This window comes from Cervus elaphus, chromosome 18 (genome assembly GCF_910594005.1).
Source record: "Cervus elaphus chromosome 18, mCerEla1.1, whole genome shotgun sequence".
Lineage (NCBI taxonomy): Eukaryota > Metazoa > Chordata > Mammalia > Artiodactyla > Cervidae > Cervus > Cervus elaphus.
In genome coordinates this window covers 111,315,526-111,338,597 of record NC_057832.1, presented here as the reverse complement: position 1 = coordinate 111,338,597, position 23,072 = coordinate 111,315,526, and the positions used below count along the sequence as shown (strand labels likewise).

Sequence of the window (23,072 nt, the reverse complement as noted above, 5' to 3'; positions counted from 1 at the left end):
AGTAATACAGGCAATAGAAATAAGCCCTCTCATGATCTCAAATGAAGCCAGCCTTGACACCTGGATTCAAGACCTTCTTCTGATTAATCAGATACATATATTTCCAGATTTCATAATTAAATTAAGCATTACCAAATTCTAACCAGTGCATTTTATTAAGAGGTTTTACGGGTATGAACCTATTTATTTCCTATAAACTGGTAAAATCTTGATATAGTAAGATACCATGGAGGAAATATTTTGACTTTGAGAAGATTTCTCTGAGGGAAATGATGGAAACCTAGTCCAGGTTAATTGAGATGCAAAGAAAGAGGGGCAGGGAGGAGAACACACACACCCAGCCTGTCTCTCATCCTGCGAATGGACTTCTGAGGGATTTTGAACGGTTTCTAATTAACTGAGGGTGTTTTCTCTTTGATGACCGCAAGAGCTTTCTCAAACACAACGGCTTAGGCATGGTTACAACGTTCCCTGTGTCATGGGAAGGGCCATGATCCAGATGAGGGGAGGGCAGTGTGTCTGGAGCAGAGAGGGCAGGGGAGCTGAGGCCAAGGCAGTAAAGGGGGAAGACCCGCCCCTCTGGTGGGCAAGAGCAGAGAGCACTTGAGAGCTAGGCTGGGGGAGAAACCTCCAGAGAGACAGCAATGAGGTGCTGGGGAGAGACAAGTGGGTCGAGATGTATCTGACTTACCAATATCCTTCCCTCCCGGGGGTCTTAAGCTGATGAGTAACAGTCAGAACTAGTCAGAACTGGATGCTTTCTGAAAGAGAGACGGATGGTGGACATGTGTCTCCGAGTCCCTGGGGTCAGATCCAGGCCTGTTCAGATCGCACATCCAGGGTCACAGTGCCGGCCAGTGGTCCCCAGGGCATGAGGCTCCCGGTGCTCGGAGCCTGCGCGTGGGCCCCCTGTCTTTTTGTACGGAGAACAGGTGGCCGTGCAGTGGCGTGGAGTAACTGCTGGCACAGAAGTACACAGATATCTGGGAGTGGTTGGCAGACTCCAGAGTGAGAGCGAAGTTCTCTCTGTTTGGTCTGAATGCTGTACCCATTGGGCACGTCTCCTTGCTCCGTGGAGGGAGGCATAGCTGACTAATGGATTAGCCTCAGCCCGTGTCCTGGGGCTTGTCGGTACCAGTACATACAGTTATGACCCAGATCCTGAGTACAATTAAGTGTCACGCTCTGTCCTGTCCTCACGACCTGGAAACTGGGGTCCTGAGTGACACCCGCGTGGACCGCCCCTGTGGAGGGAGGACCGATGCTGCAGTCACAGCGGACATGCTCAGTGCTGGCACCCCCAAGGGGACCCTGCCCCCCAGGACTCACCTGCCTGCAGGAGACAGAAGACCACACAGCCCAGGAGGCAGGGGCTCATGGAGGGGGGGCAGGCGGAGGGTCCTCTGTTCTGAGTGTGGATGAGAGGGAAAAGGGGCTCTCCAGGGAATCCTTCTGAGACTTCACTGTCCCTGCCAGGCCCCAGAGCCTAGCTGTCACTCAGGAACCACGCCCCTTTCACCAGAGGCTCAATTCAGAAATGAACCTGAGTGAACTGCTCACAGCAGGGAAACCCATCCAGCTCAATGCACATAAGCCTTACAAGTACTTCTAAACTTTCTATAACACTGTTCACCACTTTCGGTACATTTTATTCCAGAAATAGCTGTTCAATAATACATACATTCATTTTATTTGTCTACATATTTCTGTGGTTTTGAATCTCAGGGAAAATCCTCAGGGCTTCCTGCTGCCCTTTAGGACTCACATATCCCCAGTAATCCCTCATGTTTCTACTTTGTTAAATTGACAGCAGTCCTGTTCATGTCCTTCCACCCACAATGATTCTGGACCTGTTTCCCCAACCTTAGGGCAGGCTCATCAACACCTGAGGAATCCTTGGGCTCTATTGCTTATTAATTCACCGACTGACAGGGGGCCTGTCAAACGCAGGCTCAGTGCCGTCATGCTCACCTGAGCACGTCTTCTGGTGTCTGAGGGGTGGGGGGGCAGCAGGCCGAACCACCTCAGGCCTGTGGCCCACCTTGCTTTGAGGAGAGAAGCTGGCTGCCCAGCACCACGGATGACATGTTGGCACAAAGGAGTCCAGACGTGGAGGGATGTCGGGAGAGATGGCTGAGACCAGGGCAAAGGAAAAATGCTCCGATTCTACGTGAGACATCCATTGCATGGGAGTACTTCCTTGTGAAGCGTGGCAGCCATTCAGTAACTGATGTCCTAGACCCTAGACTCTATCACGGTGCTCGAACCTCACATTTAGAAGGACCCTGTGCTAGCTGTCATGCTCTGCTGCAGTGATTTTCAACTTCTCAATAATTTCTGAACCTGAATATCAATCAGCTGGTCATGAGTGGGTGACCGTGGTGACCTCCTGATGTGCTGGTCTGACTTCTGGGGTCTGGGGGACTAACTATTCCTGGGGCCTCAGAGACAAAAACACAGAAACTAAAGTCAGAAGCAACAAATGAGCTCAATGTTGTAGCCACAAAAACAAGCCTTGAATTGGGGCCTGGCAAGGCCATGGGATCCACACCTGTGGTCCTACGTCTCTGGTCCAAGAGACAGTGGGACGCACAACACAGGAGACTAGTGCCCAGGCCAGGCCGCTACAGAAAGGGGGACTTTTCAACTCAACTCCTGTGACTTGTAGCTGGGGTCAAATCAGAGGCAAGCTTCTCCTGACATGAAATGATCTCTCACCAAAGGTGCTGCTTCTGGTTGCCCGCTCAGTCCCAGCACCCAGTGTGGGCACAAGAAGCCTTGTTGTGTGTGTTTCACATGGGACCTCAAAGGAATTTCCTAGATGAGGACTTCCTGTCAAAAGAGCACCATAAAATCATTTCAGGCAATGTGTGCATGAGAAAAGAAATTTATGAAAGTGCATAAGTAATTTCAAAACAAACAAACAAAAAAAAGCTTGTACCGGCAGGGAAGATCTTTGGATGGTCATTTTCCAAACCATCCATCTCCAGATAGGATAGTCCCTGACATGGATATGGTGCTCACATGCTTTCAAGAAAGTCTTTAACCATAATCCTTTCCAGGAGTAATGTTTTAAATATTTAGCTCTGGGCTAAAGAGGACTTTAAAACAGAATGACAGCAAAAGAAATCATACTGTTCACTGTCAGGGAAAGAGACAGGCCTGGGAATGGGGCCTGAGAGAATTTCTGGTGATGAAATGTTCTCAGTCTTTATAGGCGAATGTTCCATGGACACATACGTATGGATGGATCAAAACCATTCCTTGGTTCATTGCACAGTGTGTAATGTTATTATATATAGACTGGGTCCCTTGAACCTCACTTTTTTGAACTTCCTGTGTCCAGTTTTGTGTGGAATTTTTAATATATGCTAATTATAGACCTTGTTGTTCATCTGGTAAAGAATCTCGCTGCAATGGGAGAGACCTGGGTTGGATCCCTGGGTGGGGAAGATCTGCTAGAGGAGGGAAAGGCTGCCCAGTCCAGTATTCTGGCCTGGAGAATTTCAAGGACTGTATGGGGGTCACAAAGAGTCAGACACAACTGAGTAACTTTCACTGTCACTTTTCACAGTACTACACAATTGTGTCTGGTTGAATCTGCTGTTCTGGAATCATAAATACAGCAGGTTGACTGAATTTTAAACAAACTTTTACAGCAGGGTTAGGGCTGGGTCAGGGTCCACAAACTTCACATTATTCAAATGTTTACTATAATTCATATGCCAATATTTGATGTAAAAACACCTGAGGGTACATTACATGCTCTGTTTCTCTCATGTATTGAACCAACAAACACAATTACTTTCTTTCCTGTGACATCTGTAGACCTGAAGTATAGGGCTTGAAGTCACAACATGTCCATATCTACTTTAGTACCTAGAAAGCACTAGAGGAGGCTGTCAGAGATTACCAAAGGGAGTCAAGAAATCCAGAGTCCTGTTACCTGCCAGGGACTTCATGCGACTAAATTCCTGTGCAAGCCTGGAAGACGGTGTCCTGACTAATACAATATGTCAACTTGACTCTGCCATGGCTATTTAGCTTTATTTTTCTGGGTGCTCCAAAGAGGGTTATTTTTTGGCTCAGACGATAAAGCATCTGCCCGCAATGTGGGAGACCCAGGTTCGATCTCTGGGTCAGGAAGATCCTTTGGAGAAGGAAATGGCAACCCACTCCAGTACTCTTGCCTAAACAGTTCCATGGGTGGAGGAGCCTGGTGGGCTACAGTCCATGGGTTGCAAAGAGTTGGACACGACTCAGCGACTTCACTTTCAACATGTGAATAGGTATATTTTAATAATAGATTAGATTAACATTTTAATTCATAAAGTAGATGACCCTCCATAACGTAGGTGGTCTTCATGAAACCAGGTGAAGCGATGAACAGACGAAATCACTATTCTTCCCCCAAGTAAGAGATAATTATCAGTCGAAGGCCATCACACTGGGCCATTAGTTCTGCTTTTCAACTTAAACATCAGTTCCCCCTCAGTGTCTAGTAGCACAAGACCAGCCTGCAGCTTTTGGACTTACCAGTCTTAACAAATATGTGAGCCAGTTGCTTTAAAACATGTACGTGTGTATGTGTGTGTGTGTGTTTATGTGTACTATTTATTTTATGTGGGAGAGAGTTTTATGGGGGCAAAGACCACAAGTAATGAGGACAGGCTTGAATCAAATTCCTTGCTCTGAAAGTAATGACACAGAAGATGTGGACAAGTCAGTTCCACTCAGATGTGTAAACAGAGAAAATAATACTTACCTAGGATGATCTGTGGGACCATTAAAACACAGCAGAGGAAGAATGTCTGGGAGAGTCTATCGGATCTATCTAGGCCTGGAAGGCAGGCAGTCACCCTCACCACACTTCCTGAGCTGGGGTAGGAGACTTTTTGTGCCAGAGGCACCTGATCATGCAGGGCTGTGTCTGGGCTGCTGGCACAGAGATACACGGCCGAGTCCGTCAGCTCCAAGGAGCTCAAGTTCAGCTCAGAGCGAGAGTCACTGAACTGTTTTGCTGAGAATCGATCCGGGAGCTGTGCTTCTCCCCTCACTTCCTGCCTGTCATACTGAACGAGGAACCGGGGGCCCTGGCCCAGGGCCTGTTGGTACCAGTACACAGAGAGGTGTCCAGAGACAGGGGAGCATCCCAGTGTCACTTGCTGTCCTCTTGCTTTAATCAGGTATCTTGGGGTGTGTGTGACTCCAGCATCCACAAGGCCTGAGGGGGAAGAAGACTGGGGCTGACAAAAACCGCAGGAGAGAAGCCGATGGTGCCTTGGTTTCAGGCAAAGTCAGCCTAGGAACACAGATTCTCTCCTGTGCCAAGGACCCACCTGCTGCCAGGAGACAAAGAGCCACACAGCAGATGGGGCTGCAGCCCATGGCAGGAAGGGCTGAGCTGTCCTGCGTCTCCTTGCTCAGAGCTCTGCTTCTCTGAGAGCCGGGGTTCTGGGCCTCCTTCCTCTGATTGGAGGTGAGGCACTGATGTCACTGCTCTGATGTCATTGCCTCTGCTGGTTCCCAGGAATCTGACCTCTCATTCCAGGTCAGCTGATCCAGGAACCCTGCTCTGTCCTGCAGTCTCTTAGATGACATGTGAGCTGGACTGCTGCTCTGGGCGAGGCTGGGTTGATGCCCGACGCCCTTCCCCGTGGCTCCTTTGCTTCTCTCTTCAGGCCGGTGTTTCCCTTTTCTGTTTCTTTCCTACCAAATCCCAGCTCCATACCCTCCACTTTTTCTGCAACCTCAGAGGCTCCTTCAGCATTGCATAGTTGAAGTTCATGGCTCCCAGCTGGGACAGCAAGCTTACAAATTAGCACCTATGCTAGTCAGGCTTCTAGAGATAAAAACCCCAAATGAAGCTTTCTCTTAACCCTCTTGGTCCCAGACACTAGCACTGTCCCCTTGCTCTGCCCCAGATTCTTCCGGAGTTTGGCAGTTCCACAGCGTCCCCATGTGGTATGGGTGGAAAGGAGGATTGCCTGCCCAGATTTAATAGTCATGGGATGTTTTCATATTAGAAAATATTTCACTGCTTGCCGATCACACTGTGTTTTTGCTTGTTTTGTTTTTCTAAAGAACACACACGCATTTAGAAACACAAACTCACAAACCAGCCTGCCTTAGCAGATTTATGATTTTGTATTTCAAGAGAAAAGAAAGGTGTTCATGCAGGAAATATTTAATACTTTGACTTTTACAAGATTGTGATGAGGGAATTGCTACAAACTTGGGTTAGTTTTGTTGGTGGTGCTGGTGTTCAATTGCTAACTCCAGTCCAACTCTTTGATACCCCTTGCATCACAGCACACCAAGCTCCCCTGTTCTTCACTGTCTCCCAGAGTTTGCTCAGATTCATGTCTGTTGAGTCAGTGATGCTATTTAACCACCTCTTTCTCTGCCACCCCCTTCTCCTTTTGCTTTCAGTCTTTCCCAACATCAGGGTCTAGGCTATTTAGATGCTAAAGACAGGCAGTGGTGGAGAATACACACACAGTATGCCTCTCCCTCTCCTGAGGGACTACAAAGGAATTATGGATGATTAATAATTAACTGAGGTTGCATTCTCTTTGAGGTCCCCAGGGAGTCTACTCAAATATGAAAACTTAGGGATCATTACAAGGTTCCCTGGATGACTGGCAATGACATGTCCCAAATGAGGGAGGAGCAGCTAGGCTGAAGTAGAGAACGGTGGGAACGAGGGCCAGGAAGGTGGGAGAGGAAAGACCCCACATCTGGGGAAGTGGGACAAGAGCAGAGTCCTCACAAGGGCCAGCCTGGGGAGAACCTTCCACAGCCCCAGGCATGTGGTGCCCGGGGAGAGACAAGAGGGTCTAGATGTACCTGATTTCCCAACACCCTTCCCTCCTGGAGGCCTCCTGTTCAGACTGATATTAGGAGTCATAGCTGGCTAGCATCTTTAGGCTCTCGTGGCAGCTACGGTGAAAAGACAGAGAGTGAAACTGGACACATGTCCTTGAGGTCCTGTTGTCAGATCTGTGCCAGCCAAGATCAACAAGTACTGGCTATGTTGCCAGTGTGTCAGTTGGCTCCGAGGCTCGGGTGCTAGGAGTCTGCAAGGGGCTCCCCAGTTCCAGGCTGCAGGGCCCTCATCACCCTTTTTGCACAGAGAAGAGGTGGTGGTGCAGTGCCGTGGAGTCACTGCTGGCACAGAAGTACACAGATGTCTGGGAGCGGTGGCAGACTTCAGCGTGAGAGGGAAGTTCTCTGTTTTTGGTCTGGAGACGCTGTACCCATCGGGCACATCTCCTTGCTCTGTGGAGGGAGCCACAGCTGAGTAATGGATCAGCCTCAGCCCGTGTCCCGGGTCTTGTCGGTACCAGTACATAGAGTTATGACCCAGATCCTGAGTGCATTTCATTGTTGTCCTCTGTCCTGTCCTCACGACCTGGAATCTGGGGTCCTGAGTGACACCAGCGTGGACCGCCCCTGTGGAGAAGGAGGACCGATGCTGCAGTCACAGCGGACGAGCTCAGTGCTGACACCCCAAGGGGACCCTGCCCCCAGGACTCACCTGCCTGCAGGAGACAGAAGACCACACAGCCCAGGAGGCAGGGGCTCATGGTGGGAGCGGGGCAGAGGAGGGCCCTCTGGTCTGAGTGTGGATGAGAGGGGAGAGGGCTCTCCAGGCAGTCCTTCTGAGATGTCCCTGTCCCTGCCGGGCCCCAGAGCCGACCTGTCACTCAGGGACCACGCCCCTCCCCTAGAGGCTCAAATCAGATATGAACCTGAGTGAACTGTTCACAACAGGGAGATCCATCCAGCTCAACAGATATAAGCCTGAGAGGTTGATGTAAACTTTATGTCAAGCTAATTAAATTTTGTGTGTGTTCTAGTCCAGAGATAATTCTTCATTAATACATTGTTTACTTTTATCTATCTGCATATTTCTGTAGTGTTAAATCTTGTGGAAATGCTTCTGGCTTCCTGTTGACTTTATGACTGATGTGACCCAGTAGGACTTCAAGGTTCCATTTCTGCATAATTGACCACAGTCCTGAGATTGTCCCTTCACCTACCATGTTTCTCCAGGAATCTGCTCCCAACTTCATTGCACGCTCATCAACATTTGAGGAATTGTTTGGGCTATCTAATCAATTCACTGACAGACGGTCCACCAGCTAAATGCAGGTACAGCTCGTTCACGTTCACAGGAGTCCGAGTTTCCCGTGTCAGGGGAGGGAGCAAGCAGAGCCCCCTCAGGCCTGTGACCCACCTTTCTGGGTGTAGAGAAGCTGGTTGCCCACCACCCCAGATGACATATTGGCACAAAGGAATACAGACGTAGGAGGGACACGGCAAAGGGTGGCAGACTCCAGGGTAACTGAAAAATGATCTTTATTTATTGAGAGATCCTTTCCATGGGAATACCTCCTTGTGATGCATAGCTGCCATTCACTGAGTAACAGTTCATATCTTACAGCCCCACACTGTCTCTGTTACACAGAGCCCAGCACGGATATGGAATTTGCTCTGTATGGAGCCATTTCCATGAGGAACGGAACCACAGGTGCTGAGAACAAACTTGAGCGGAAGCCTAGTTGTAAGTTATGAAGTATGAGATCTGGGCAATTCCCGTCCCCTCAGATGTACAAACAGTTAAAATAATACTTATCTTGATGATCTTAGTGAGCATTAAAGCATATAAAGAAATGAATGTCTGGGAAAGTCTATCGCTCTACCAGAGACTGGGCTTGGCAGGCTGGCAGCTGACACACGGGGCAACACTTCCTGAGCTGGGGCAGGGGTGTTTTTGTCCCAGAGACACCTGATCACGCAGGGCTGTGTCTTGGCTGCTGGCACAGAGATACAGGGCTGAGTCTGTCAGCTCCAAGGAGTTCAGGTTCAGCTCTGAGCAAAGATCACTGAACTGTTTTCCTGAGAATCGATCTGATATGTTTCCTTTCTCACTAACTTCCCTGTTGTAATATTGAATGAGGAATTGGGGGCCCTGGCCCAGGGCCTGTTGGTACCAGTACACAGAGCGGTGTCCAGATTCAGGGAAACATCTCAGCGTCACTTGCTGTTCTCCTGATTTGATCCGGTACTTGGGTGTCTGGGTGACTTCAGAATCTACCAGGCCTGTTGGGGGAGACAAGGAATCTGTGGGCAGAGCACAGGGGAAGCCTCCTGCTTCAATCCTCATCACCGGGCTTCTGTCGCAGGGTGAAAAAACATCTCAGAAGCTCCCCGCTGTGTCCAGACTCACCTGCTCCCAGGAGGCAGAGAGTCACCCAGCAGAGGAGCCTGGAGCCCATGGCAGCATCAGGAACCCAAGGCTGCTGCTGGCTGGGGGCGGGGCTCCTGGGGTGAGTGGGGTAAGTGCTGACCCTCCTGCTTCCCTGATTGGAGCGTTTGCCTGTGACGTCACGGCTCTGTGACTCTGCAGGCTGCCCTTGTCCACTGGACCCCTTGGCAGGACCCAGGGCTGGCTCCTCTATGCCATCCCTTATCCTGACAGCCCCTCAGCAAGTTTGGCTGTGAGGTGAGTTTCTTCCCCTGGTCCCATGTGCCCACAACATGTCTTGTTCTGCTCTGTCTGACCCTGCCTGACACTCAGCCCCAAGACCTCACCAACCACCCCAACCCCTTCACCTCCTCCTCACATGCTGATCCAGGATACAACCCCCTGTGAACATCCTGAGGTTCCAGGCACGTGCCCAGTTCCCTGGGCAGGGAGGAGTCTGTGATGGTTCCATATGTCTTGGAACAATTCAGGGAACTCAAACCTGCTCCCATATGCAGGCATGATATAGCCAAGGTTCCCTGAAACTGCCCTCTCCAGAGAGATTCTCAACCCCTCCCAATACACCCTACTTACCTTGGAAACACAGTGCCTCCAAGTGGCCAAAGGTCCAGGGTCTCATGGATTTGCACCATCTGTTGAAAGCAAGGTTACAAAAATCCAGGACCCTGCACACACACACACACACACACACACAGACACACACACACACACAGAGACAGACACACACACACAGACACACACACACAGAGACACACACATACTCATGCACAAACACACACACACAGACACAAACACACACACAGACACACACACACACTCACACACAGACACACACAAACACAGACACACACACACACACTCACACACACACAGACACACACACACAGACACACACACACTCACACACAGACACATACACACACAGACACACACACACACAGACACACACACACTCACACACAGACACACACACACAGACACACACACACTCACACACACAGACACACACACACTCACACACAGACACACACACAGACACACACACTCACACCTACACACAGACACACACACACACACAGACAACAGACAGACACACAGACACACAGACAGACACACACACACACAGACACACACACACACACAGACACACACACAGAGACACACGCAACGCACACCTGTTCTACTGCCTTCCTAGCCTGGCTGATAGGGTTTATCTTCAAATCCACCCTTAGACTCTGGAGGCAGAAGACTTTATGAGCCAAACTTTTTACTGAGAGAGAAATGATTGCGGCACCACTACAATGATGTAGTTATCTAAGATGGAAATATATAATCATAGAATAAATACTCTGAGCATCTCAAGTGAATCTGCCAGCAAAAATGTGTTCCATAAGTACTTCTGATTAACCAGATGTATATATTTCCAGATTGTGTATTTAAATTGAGCATTATCAAATTCTAGATAAAACTTTTTATAAAGAAGTTTTAGAAACATGAACTCATCTATTTCTGCACTTATGAAATCTTGATATAGTGGGTGCGATGTATGATATATTTTAACTTTGAGAAGATTTTGATGAGGGTGCCAGGTGGTGGCAACCTGGCCTTGGTTAGATGAGATGCTAAGGAAGTCAGGGTGGGCGGGCGGTGGGAGAACACACAAAGATCATCTGTCCCCCTGAGATGAACTCCCATGAGTTTTTGGATGATTGATGATTAACTGAAGTTGATTTCTCTTTGATGATTCCATCCAGCTTGCTCAAAGCAGAGCATGTGGGGGGGCCACTTTAGATGCCTCCCTGGGAAATGAGAAGGGACCTGAGGCAGATGAGGGAGGAGCCTGTGGCTATGGGAGAGAGGGCCAGGGAGCTGATGCAGAGAGGTGGGGAGAGGAATGTCCTGCCTGCCTGGGAAAGGTGGGCAAGAGAAGGGAGCATGTGAGAGTCAGGCTGGGGGAGAACCTTCCAGAGAGACGTTGATGAAGTGCCTGAGGTATGACAGGAGGGCCTATTTAAATCTAATTTACCAACATCCTTCTCTCCTAGAGGTCTCAGGCTCAGGTGATGACTAGGAGTCAGAGCTGGGGAAGCATCTTCCTGGTTCACAGGGAGGATGCAGCAGAAAGACAGAGACAGATGGTGGACACATGGCCCTGAGGCCTGGTAATGAGGCTGGGGCTGCGTTGTCCACACACCCAGGGTCACACTGCAGGCACGTGGCCCACAAAGGCCCAAGGTTTCTGGTGCTAGGAGCCAGCTCGTGGGCACCTAGTAGATTTTGCACAGAGAGGAGGTGGCCATGCAGTGCCGTGGAGTAACTGCTGGCGCAGAAGTACACAGATGTCTGGTTGCGAAAGGCAGACTTCAGTGTCAGAGGGAAGTTCTCTTTGTTTGATCTGGAGACGCTGTAACCCTCGGGCACATCTCCTGGCTCGCTACTGGGCGCACCAGCTGAGTAATAGATCAGCCTCAGCCTGTGTCCCAGGTCTTGTCGATACCAGTACATGTGATCATGACCCAAATCCTGAGTACATTTCAGTGTCTCGCTGTGTCCTGTCCTCACGACCTGGAATCTGGGTCCTGAGTGACACCAGCATGGACCGCCCCTGTGGAGAAGGAGGACCGATGCTGCAGTCACAGTGTACAAGCTCAGTGCTGGCACCCCAAGGGGACCCTGCCCCCAGGACTCACCTGCCTGCAGGAGACAGAAGACCACACAGCCCAGGAGGCAGGGGCCCATGGTGGGGGCGGGGCAGGCAGAGGGCCCTCTGGCCTGAGTGTGGATGAGAGGGGAGAGGGGCTCTGCAGGGAGTCCTTCTGAGATGTCTCTGTCCCTGCCAGGCCCCAGAGCCAACCTGTCACTCAGGGACCACGCCCCTTCCCCCAGAGACTCAAATCAGAAATGAACCTGAGAGAACTGTTCACAAGAGGGAGATCCATCCAGATCAATAGGCATAAGGCTTACAAGTTGTTGTAATATTTCTCTAAGCAGTTTGCAACTTGATGTACTTTTTCTAGAGATAATTCTTCATTCATATGTATATTACTTTTACCTGCATATTTCTGTAGTGTTGAATCTGAGGAAAGTCTTTTGGGCTTCCTACTGCCCTTTATGACTCATGAATGCCAAATACACCTTCAGGTGTCTAAGTAAGTGTTAGTTGATCAGTCATGTCTGACTCTTTGCGACCCCATGGACTGTATGTAGCCCACCAGGCTCCACTCTCCATGGGATTCTCCACGCAATAATACTGCAGTGGGTTTCCATTTCCTCCTCCAGGGATCTTCCAAACTCAGGGATCAAACCCAAGTCTCTTACATCTCCACATTGGCAGGCATGATCATTACCACTAGCGCCACCTGGGAAAGTGTCTGTTTCTGCTTTCGTTAATTAACCACAGTCCTTTGGTGTCCTTCTACCTGCAATGATTCTTTTGGCATCTGGTTCCCCAACCGTAGGTCAGACTTATCCCCACTTGAGGAATCCTTTGGTCTATTTCTTATCAATTCACCAACGACGGGTCACCTGCCAGATGCATTTACATTCCCATATTGTCCCCTGGACGCAGTGCTTGCAGTTTCTGAAGTGAGAGGGGGAACAGCAAGCAGAACCACCTCAAGCTTGGGACTCGCCTTTCTTTTTGGAGAGAAGCCAGTTGCCCAGCACCACAGATGACGTGGGCTTCTCTCAGATTGTGAGAGTGGGAAGGAACCTGCCTGCCAGTGCAGGAGACGTAAGACATGCAGTTTTGATCCCTGGGTTGGGAAGATCTCCTGAAGGAGGACGTGGCTACCCACTCCACTAGTCTTGCCTGGAGGATCCCATGGACAGAGGAACCTGACTGGCAACAGTCCATGGGGTCACAAAGAGTCGGACACGACTGAAGTGACTGAGCCCTCACACACTCACAAGCGGATGACATGTTGGCACAAAGGAACTTGTATGTGGGAGGGATGCAGGGAGAGGTGGCCGACTCCAGGTTGAATGAAAAGGGCTCTGATTTTATGTGAGATGTGCATTCCGTGGGAATGCTTCCTTGGGAAGCGGGGATTGCATTAATTGAGTAACAAATATCATAGAGCTCCTCAAAGCCTTATCTTGTTGTGCATCATTCCACACAGCAGGACCCCACACATGCTGCACAGCTCTGCTCTCTGCAGATTCTCATGGTATTGGAAAGCAGGGACCCTAAAAATGATGTAGCTATTCCTGGTTACAAGACTGTGGACCTGCGGTGACCTCCTGATGTGCCGGTTTCCCCGGAGCATGACCACACGTCACAGCTCTGGGTGACGCATCATTCCTGGCAGAGGTCAGTTGGGGGCATGGTGAGGACCACAAATGATAAGGTCAGACTCGAGTAGGATTCCTTGCTCTAACAGTTAAGAAATATGAGATCTGGGCAGGTCACTTTCCCTAAGATAAATGAGCAGATAAAATAAAACATACCTTGCAAAATCTTTGTGAGCATTGAGACATACCAGGAAAGAATGTCTGGGAAAGGCTGTCCACTCCACCAGCACCTGGGTCCCGCTGGCTGGCAGTTCACGCCCTACAACCACTTCCTGAGCTGGGGCAGGAGTGTTTTTGTACCAGAGGCACCTGATCATGCAGGGCTGTGTCTTTGCTGCTGGCACAGAGATACACGGCTGAGTCTGTCAGTTCCAAGGAGCTCAGGTTCATCTGCGAGCGAGAGTCACTGAACTGTTCACCTAAGAATCGATCTGGCATGTTTCCTTTTTCATTCACTCCCCTGTTGTAATACTGAACGAGGAACTGGGGACCCTGGCCCAGGATCTGTTGGTACCAGGATACATAGAGGTGTCCAGATTCAGGGGAACATCTCAGAGTCGCTTGCTGCTTTCTTGATTTGATCAGGTATTTGGGGGTCTGGGTGACTCCAGAATCCACCAGGCCTGTTGGGGAGGAGACAAGGAAGCTGAGGGCAGAGCACACGGAAGCCTCCTGCTGCAGCCGTCATCACCAGGCTTTTATCTCAGAAAGGCAAAGACATCTCACATGCTTCCACACTGTGTCCAGGACTCACCTGATCCGAGGAGGCAGAGAGTCACACAGCAGAGGAGCCTGGAGCCCATGGCAGCATCAGGAATTCAGGACTGCTGCTGGCTGGGGGCGGGGCTCCTGGGGTGAGTGGTGTAAGTGCTGAACTTCCTGTGTCCCTGATTGGAGCATTTGCCTATGACGTCACTGCTCCGTGTCTCTGCAGGCTGTTTCCTGATCCACTGGACCCCTTGGCAGGACCCAGGGCTGGCTCCTCTGTGCCATTCCCTGTCCTGACAACCCCTCAAAAAGATGGGTGTGAGGTGAGCTTCATCCCCTGGTCCCATGTGTCCACAACACTCTTGTTCTGCTCTGCCTGACCCTGCCTGACCCTCATGACCCAGCGCTCACCAGATACCCCAGGCTCTCACCTCCCCTTCCCACGCTGCTCCAGGAGACGGCCCCCTGGGCACATCCTGAAGCTCCAGGCATGACCCCTCCTCCTGAGCCGTGAGGAGTCTGTGCTGGCTCCACGTGTCCCAGGATCATTCAGGGAACTCAAATCTGCTCCCAGGTGCAGGCATGTAGCCAAGGTTCCCTTAAGCTTCCTTCCCCAGGGTGCCTCTCAGCCCCTCCCAGGGCACCCTGCTTACCATGGAAACACAGTGCCTCCTTGTGGCCAAAGGTCCATGGTCATATGGATGTGTAGCCTCTCTTTGAATCAAGGTTTCAAAAATCCCATGCCCGGAATACACACACACACACACACACACACACACATATCTGTTCTACTGCCTTCCTAGCCTGGCCAATTAGGGTTGATCTTCAAATGCACTCTTAGCCTCTGGAGGTAGAAGACTGTATGATCTGACCGTTTTACTAAGAAGGAAATAATTGCTGCTCCACTACAGTGATGGTAGTTAGCTAAAGACGGAAACATACGATCATAAAATAAATGCTCAGAGGCTCTCAAGTGAATCTGCCTGCAAACATGTATTTATAACTACTTCTGAATAGTCACAGACATATATTTTCAGATTTCCTATTTAAATTAAGCATTATCAAATTCTAGATAATACATCCTTTTTATTAAAAATTTTATAAATGTGGACTCAATTATTTCTGCACTTATCAAAGCATGATATAATGGTGTGACGCAGGATAGATTTTGACTGTGAGAGGATTTTGATGAGGGAGGTTAGATGAGATGCTAAGGATGTTGGGAGCAGGGGTGTCGAGAACACACACAGACAGTCTGTCCTCCTTCAGGTGGGCTCAGCTGAGTTTTTGGATGATTTATAATTAACTAAAGTTTGTTTCTCTTTGATGACTCCATACATCTTGCTCAAAACAGACCACATAGAGAGGCCACTTTAAAAGCCTCCCTGTGGCATGGGAAGGGACCTGACCCAGATGAGGGAGGAGCAGTGTGGCTGTGGTAGAGAGGGCCAGGGAGCTGATGCAGGGAGGTGGGGAGAGGAAGTCCTGCCTGCCTGGGAAAGGTGGACCAGAGCCAAGACCAGGTGAGAGCCAGGCTGGGGGAGAACCTCCAGAAAGACAGAAACAGCTGCCTGAGTGAGACAAGAGTGCCTAGTGTATCTGATTTACCAACAACCTTCCCTCCTAGGTCTCAGGCTCAGGTGATGACTAGGAGTCAAAGCTGGGGAAGTGTCTCCTGGTTCACAGGGAGGATACAGCGGAAAGACTGAGACCGATGGAGGACACATGGCCCTGAGGCCTGGGAGTGAGGCTGAGGCCAACCTGGTGCACACACCGAGGGTCACGCTGCAAGCATGGGGCTAACAAAGCCCTGAGGCTCCCGGGTTAGGGCCCTGCACGTGGACCCCCTGTCTTTTTGCACAGAGAGGAGGTGGCCGTGAAGCGCCGTGGAGTAACTGCTGGCGCAGAAGTACACAGATGTCTGGGAGCGGTTGGCAGACTTCAGCGTCAGAGGGAAGTTCTCTTTCTTTGATCTGGAGACGCTGTAACCCTCGGACACATCTCCTGGCTCGCTATTGGGCACAACAGCTAAGTAATAGATCAGCCTCAGCCCGTGTCCCGGGTCTTGTCGGTACCAGCACATATAATCATGGTTCAGATCTTGAGTACATTTCAGTGTTGTGCTCTGTCCTGTCCTTACGACCTGGAATCTGGGGTCCTGGGTGACACCAGCGTGGACCGCCCCTGTGGAGAAGGAGGACCGATGCTGCAGTCACAGTGGACATGCTTCGTGCTGGCACCCCAAGGGGACCCTGCCCCCAGGACTCACCTGCCTGCAGGAGACAGAAGACCACACAGCCCAGGAGGCAGGGGCTCATGGCAGGGGCAGGGCTGGCAGAGGGCCCTCTGGTCTGAGTGTGGATGAGAGGGGAGAGGGGCTCTCCAGGGAGTCCTTCTGAGATGTCACTGTCCCTGCCAGGCCCCAGAGAAAACCTGTCACTCAGGGGCCACGCCCCTTCCCCCAAGGCTCAAATCAGAAATGAACCTGAGTGAACTGTTCACAACACGGAGACCCATCCAGCTCAACGGACATAAGCCTCACACATTGCTGTAACCTTTCTGTGAAAGTTAAAGATTTTTTCCGTAAATGTTAAAGTGTTTAAATGATTTGTACGTTCTAGTCTAGAGATAAGTCTTCATTAACATGTATATTACTTTTATTTATCTACATATTTCTGGAGTTTTGAATCCTGGGGAATCCTTCTGGCGTCCTCCTGCCCTTTGTGATATATGTCTCAATAGCACTTCAAGGCTCTATATCCGCAAAATTGACTTCATTCCGCAGTCCTGAGAATGTCCTTCCACCTACCATGTTTCTCCAGGTTTCTGCTCCCAACATCATTGCAGGCTTATTAACATTTGAGGAATTCTTTGGTTTATTTCTAATCAATTCACTGACAGACGGTCCACCGATAAAACACAGGTAGAGCCCCTTCATGTTCACACGTGTTTCCCGTGTTGGGGGAAGGGAGCCAGCAGAGCCCCCTCAGGCCTGAGACCCACCTTTCTGGGTGGAGAGAAGCTGGGTGCCCAGCACAGGATGACGTTTTGGCACAAGGAATACAGATGTAGGAGGGACCTGGAGGGAGGTGCAGACGCCACCGTAAACGAGAAAGGCTCTGTTTTTATTTGAGACATTCCTCCCATGGGAATACCTCCATGTGAAGTGTGGCTGCCATTTATTGAGTAGCAATTCATAACTGTGTCTTGTTACACACAACAAAACGCGTATATGTAACTTGCTCGTACAGAGATAGTTCCATGAGCAAAGGGACCACAGGTTTAGAGAACAGACTTGAGCCGGAATGCTCGCTGTAACACTTGTGAAGTATGAGATCTGGGCCACTCACGACCCCTCAGATGTTCAAACAGTTAAAACAATACTTGTCTTGATGACTTTAGTGAGCATTAAAACATACCAAGAAGTGACTGTCTGGGAAAGTCTATTGCTCTACCAGAGACTGGGCTTGGCAGGCTGGCAGCTGACACTCTGGGCACCACTTCCTGACCTGGAGCAGGAGTGTTTTTGTCCCAGAGGCACCTGATCATGCAGGGCTGTGTCTTGGTTGCTGGTACAGAGATACAGAGCGGAGTCCATCAGCTCCAAGGAGGTCAAGCTCAGCTCAGAGCGAGAGTCACTGAACTGTTCTCCTGAGAATCGATCCGATATGTTTCCTTTTTGATACACTTTCCCATCATAATACTGAATGAGGACTTGGGGGCCCTGGCCCAGGGCCTGTTGGAACCAGTTCACAGAGAGGTCTCGAGAGTCAGGGGAACACATCAGAGTCGCTTGCTGCTTTCTTGATTTGATCTGGTATTTGGGAGTCTGGGTGACTCCAGATTCCACCAGGCCTGTTGGGGAGAAGACAGATGGAAGCTGAGGGCAGAGGACAGGGAAGCCTCCCGCTGCAGCCCTCATCTCCAGGCTTCTATCTCAGGGAGGCAAAGGCATCTCAGAAGCTCCCACACTGTGTCCAGGACTCACCTGCTCCCAGGAGGCAGAAAGTCACTAGCAGAGGAGCCTGGCACCCATGGCAACATCAGGAACCCAAGACTGCTGCTGGCGGGGGGCGGGTCTCTGGGGTGACTGGTGTAAGTGTTGACCCTAATGCTTCCTTGATTGGAGCATTTACCTATGACATCACTGCTCTGTGTCTCTGCAGTCTACCCTTGTCCCCGGGACCCCTTGGCAGGACCCAGGGCTGCCTCCTCTATGCCCTTCCCCGTCCTGCACAGCCCCTCAGATAAGGGTGGGTGTGAGGTGAGCACTGTCCCCATATGACCATAACATGGCTTCTTCTTCTCTTCCTGTCCCTGCCTGACACTCCTCACCCAGCCCTCACCAGCCACACCAATCCATCACCCACCGCTCCCCATGCTGCTCCAGGAGAGGATCCACTGGGCACATCCTGAGGATCCAGGCACGTCCCCACTCCCCTGGGCAATGTGCAGTCTGGGCTGGGTCCATGTGTCTGGACCACTCAGGGAACTCAACCCTACTTTCTGATGCAGGCATGTAGCCAAGGTTCCCCTAAGCTGCCCTCCCCAGGGTGACTCTCAACCCCTCCAGGGCACCCAGCTTACCATGGACCCACAGTGCCTCCTAGTGGCCAGTGGTCCACAGTCTCACAGATCTGTGCCTTCTGTCTAAAACAAGAATAGAAATACCATGGACTCCACACTTTCAACCCCTACACACACACAAACACACACACACACACACACATCCATCATCTGCTGCCTTCCCAGCCTGGCTGAAGTAGGGTTGATCTTCAAGTCTAGTCATAGGCTGTGGAGGTAAAAGACTGTATGATCAGACATTTCTGCAAAGAAGGAAATAATTGCTGCACAACTACAATGACAATAGCTAACTATTGTTAGCTAAAATGGAGTAATGCGGGCAATAGAAATAGCCCTTTCATGCTCTCAAATGAAGCCAAATGGATACTTGGATTCGAGACCTTCTTCTGATTAATCAGATACATATATTTCCAGATTTCATAATTAAATTGAGCATTACTAAAATCTAGCCAGTGCATTTTATTAAGAGGTTTTATGGGTATGAACCTATTTATTTCCTATGAACTTGTAAAATCTTGATAAAGTAAGATACCATGGAGGAAATATTTTGACTTTGAGAAGATTTCTCTGAGGGAAATGGTGGAAACCTGGTCCAAGTTAATTGAGATGCTAAGAAAGAGGGGCAGGGAGAGAACACACACACCCAGCCTGTCTCTTATCCTGCGAATGGACTCCCGAGAGATTTTGGACAGTTTCTAATTAACTGAGGGTGTTTTCTCTTTGATGACCGCAAGAGCTTCCTCAAACACAACCTCTTAGGCATGGTTACAACGTTCCCTGTGCCATGGGAAGGGCCATGACCCAGATGAGGGGAGGGCAGTGTGTCTGGAGCAGAGAGGGCAGGGGAGCTGAGGCCAAGGCAGTAAAGGAAGAAGACCCGCCCCTCTGGTGGGCAAGAGCAGGGAGCACTTGAGAGCTAGGCTGGGGGAGAAACTTCCAGAGAGACAGCAATGAGGTGCTGGGGAGAGACAAGTGGGTCTAGATGTATCTGATTTACCAATATTCTTCCCTCCTGGAGGTCTTAAGCTCATGAGTAACAGTCAGAACTAGTCAGAACTGGAGCTTACCAAAAGACAGACGGATGGTGGACACGTGTCTCCGAGTCCCTGGGGTCAGATCCAGGCCTGTTCAGATCGCACATCCAGGGTCACAGGGCTGGCACGTGGTCCCCAGGATATGAGGCTCCCGGTGCTCGGAGCCTGCGCGTGGGCCCCTGTCCTTTTGTACACAGAGCAGGTGGCCGTGCAGTGGCGTGGAGTCACTGCTGGCACAGAAGTACACAGATGTCTGGGAGTGGTTGGCAGACTCCAGCGTGAGAGCGAAGTTCTCTGTGTTTGGTCTGGAGACTCTGTCCCCGACGGGCACGTCTCCTTTCTCCGAGTTGGGAGCAGCAGCTGGGTAATGGATCAGCCTCAGCCGGTGTCCCAGGTCTTGTCGGTACCAGTACATATAATCATGGATCATATACTGAATACAATTAAGTGTCGCCCTCTGTCCTGTCCTCACGACCTGGAATCTGGGGTCCTGGGTGACACCAGTGTGGACCGCCCCTGTGGAGAAAGAGGACCGATGCTATAGTCACAGTGGACATGCTTAGTGCTGGCACCTGTCCCCCCCGGGACTCACCTGCCTGCAGGAGACAGAAGACCACACAGCCCAGGAGGCAGGGGCTCATGGCGGGGGCGGGGCAGGCCAAGGGCCCTCTGGTCTGAGTGTGGATGAGAGAGGAGAGGGGCTCTCCAGGGAGTCCTTCTGAGATGTCACTGTCCCTGTCAGGCCCCAGAGCCAACCTGTCACTCAGGGGACCACGCCCCTTCCCCCACAGACTCAAATCAGAAATGATCCTAAGTGAACAGTTCACATATGACCTACCTAGACAGCATATTAAAAAGCGGAGACAACTTATTTGCCAACAAAGGTCCATCTAGTCAACGCTATGATTTTTCCAGTAGTCACATATGAATGTGAGAATTGGACTATAAGCAAGCTGATCGCTGAAAAATCTGTGTTTATCAACTGTGGTGTTGGAGAAGACTCTTGAGAGTCCCTGCAAGGAGATCCAAGCAGTTCATCCTAAAGGAAGTCAGTCCTGAATATTTATTTGAAGGACTGATGCTGAAGCTGAAACTCCAATACTTTGGCCACCTGATGTGAAGAACTGACTCATTTGAAAAGACCCTGATGCTGGGCAAGATTGAAAGTGGGAGGAGAAGGGAAGAACCGAGGTTGAGATGGTTGGATGTCATTACCGATGTGATGGACATACTGAAATTCTTGTAAACTTTCCGTAAAATTTTAGGTACATTTTATTCCAGAAATAGCTGTTCACAATTTTAGGTACATTTTATTCCAGAAATAGCTGTTCATTAGTACATACATTCATTTTCCTCATCTACATATTTCTGTGGTTTTGAATCTCAGGGAAAATCTTCAGGGCTTCCTGCTGCCCTTTATGACTCATGTGTCCAAATAATCACACATGCTTCTATTTTCTTAAATTGACAGCAGTCCTGTTCATGTCCTTCCACCCACAATGATTCTGGAATCTGGTCCCTCAACCTTAGGGCAGGCTCATCAACACCTGAGGAATCCTTGGGCTCTATTGCTTATTAATTCACTGATTGACAGGGGGCCTGTCAAACGCAGGCTCACGCCGTCATGCTCACCTGAGCACGTCTTCTGGTGTCCGAGGGGTGGGGGGGCAGCAGGCCGAACCACCTCAGGCCTGTGGCCCACCTTGCTTGGAGGGGAGAAGCTGGCTGCCCAGCACCACGGATGACATGTTGGCACAAAGGAGTCCAGACGTGGAGGGATGTCAGGAGAGATGGCTGACCCCGGGCAAAGGAAAAATGCTCTGATTTTCCGTGAGACATCCTTTGCATGGGAGTTCTTCCTTGTGAAAGTGGCATCCATTCAGTGACTGACATCCTAGACCCTAGACTCTATCACATTGCACAGACCTCACATTTAGAAGGACCCTGTGCTAGGGGCTATGCTCAGTAGCTGTGATTTTCAACTTCTCAATAATTTCTGAACCTGAATATCATGCACCTGGTCATGAGTCTGTGACCGTGGTGACCTCCTGATGTGCTGATCTCAGGTCTTGGGTCTCAGGGACTAACCATCCCTGGGGCCTCAGAGACAAAAACACAGAAACTAAGTCAGAAGCAAGGAATGAGCCCGATGTTGTAGCCACAAAAACAAGCCTTGAATTGGGGCCTGGCAAGGCCATGGGATCCACACCTGTGCTCAGAGTGTCTCTGGCCCAAGAGTCAGTGGGACCCACAACACAGGAGATTGGTGCCCAGGCCAGGCCACTGCAGAAACGGGGAATTTTCAACTCAACTCCTGTGACTTGGACACTGGGGTCAAATCAAAGGCAAGCTTCTCCTGACATGAAATGATCTCTCACCAAAGGTGCTGTTTCTGGTTGCCCGCTCAGTCCCAGCACCCAGTGTGTGCACAGGAAGCCTTGTTGTGTGTGTTTCACATGGGACCTCAAAGGAATTTCCTAGGAGATGAGGACTTCCTGTCAAAAGAGCATCATAAAATCATTTCAGACAATGTGTGCACAAGAAAAGAAATTTATGAGAGTGCATAAATTATTAAAAAAAAAAAAAACCAAAAAACAAAAAAAAACTTGTACCGGCAGGGAAGATCTTTGGATGGTCATTTTCCAAACCATCCATCTCCAGATAGGATAGTCCCTGACATGGATATGGTGCTCACATGCTTTCAAGAAAGTCTTTAACCATAATACTTTCCAGGAGTAATGTTTTAAATATTTAGCTCTGGGCTAAAGAGGACTTTAAAACAGAATGACAGCAACAGAAATCATACTGTTCACTGTCAGGGAAAGAGACAGGCCTGGGAATGGGGCCTGAGAGAATTTCTGGTGATGAAATGTTCTCAGTCTTTACAGGTGAATGTTCCAAGGGCACATACAGATGGATTGATCAAAACCATTATTTGGTTCACTGTACAGTGTGTAATGTTATTGTATATACAGTGGGTCCCTCGAACCACACTTTTTTGAACTTCATGGATCCAGTTCTGTGTGGAATTTTTAATAGATGCTAACTACAGACCTTGTTGTTCATCTGGCAAAGAATCACCCTGCAATGGGAGAGACCTGTGTTGGATCCCTGGGTGGGGAAGATCTGCTGGAGGAGGGAAAGGCTACCCAGTCCAGTATTCTGGCCTGGAGAATTTC

At 50.0% G+C, this 23,072-nt stretch overlaps 4 pseudogenes and 4 gene segments (V, D, J or C); 1 reads left to right on the top strand and 7 right to left on the bottom strand.

The window, feature by feature from the left end:
• LOC122673888 overlaps positions 1-23,072 on the top strand; it is a 67,388-nt pseudogene that overhangs the window by 891 nt on the left and 43,425 nt on the right.
• On the bottom strand, positions 843-5,388 carry LOC122673901. The segment is given in 5 exon segments: positions 843-983; positions 1,330-1,333; positions 1,972-1,991; positions 4,866-5,224; positions 5,340-5,388. Coding segments are annotated over 5 exon segments (573 nt in total).
• Positions 7,119-7,589, bottom strand: LOC122673900 (annotated as a pseudogene).
• On the bottom strand, positions 8,481-9,303 carry LOC122674694. The segment is given in 2 exon segments: positions 8,481-9,108; positions 9,236-9,303. Coding segments are annotated over 2 exon segments (453 nt in total).
• LOC122673899 lies at positions 11,342-12,013 on the bottom strand (annotated as a pseudogene).
• On the bottom strand, positions 13,820-14,417 carry LOC122673897. The segment is given in 2 exon segments: positions 13,820-14,190; positions 14,322-14,417. Coding segments are annotated over 2 exon segments (420 nt in total).
• Positions 16,022-16,597, bottom strand: LOC122674696. The segment is given in 2 exon segments: positions 16,022-16,459; positions 16,545-16,597. Coding segments are annotated over 2 exon segments (453 nt in total).
• Positions 17,727-18,311, bottom strand: LOC122673896 (annotated as a pseudogene).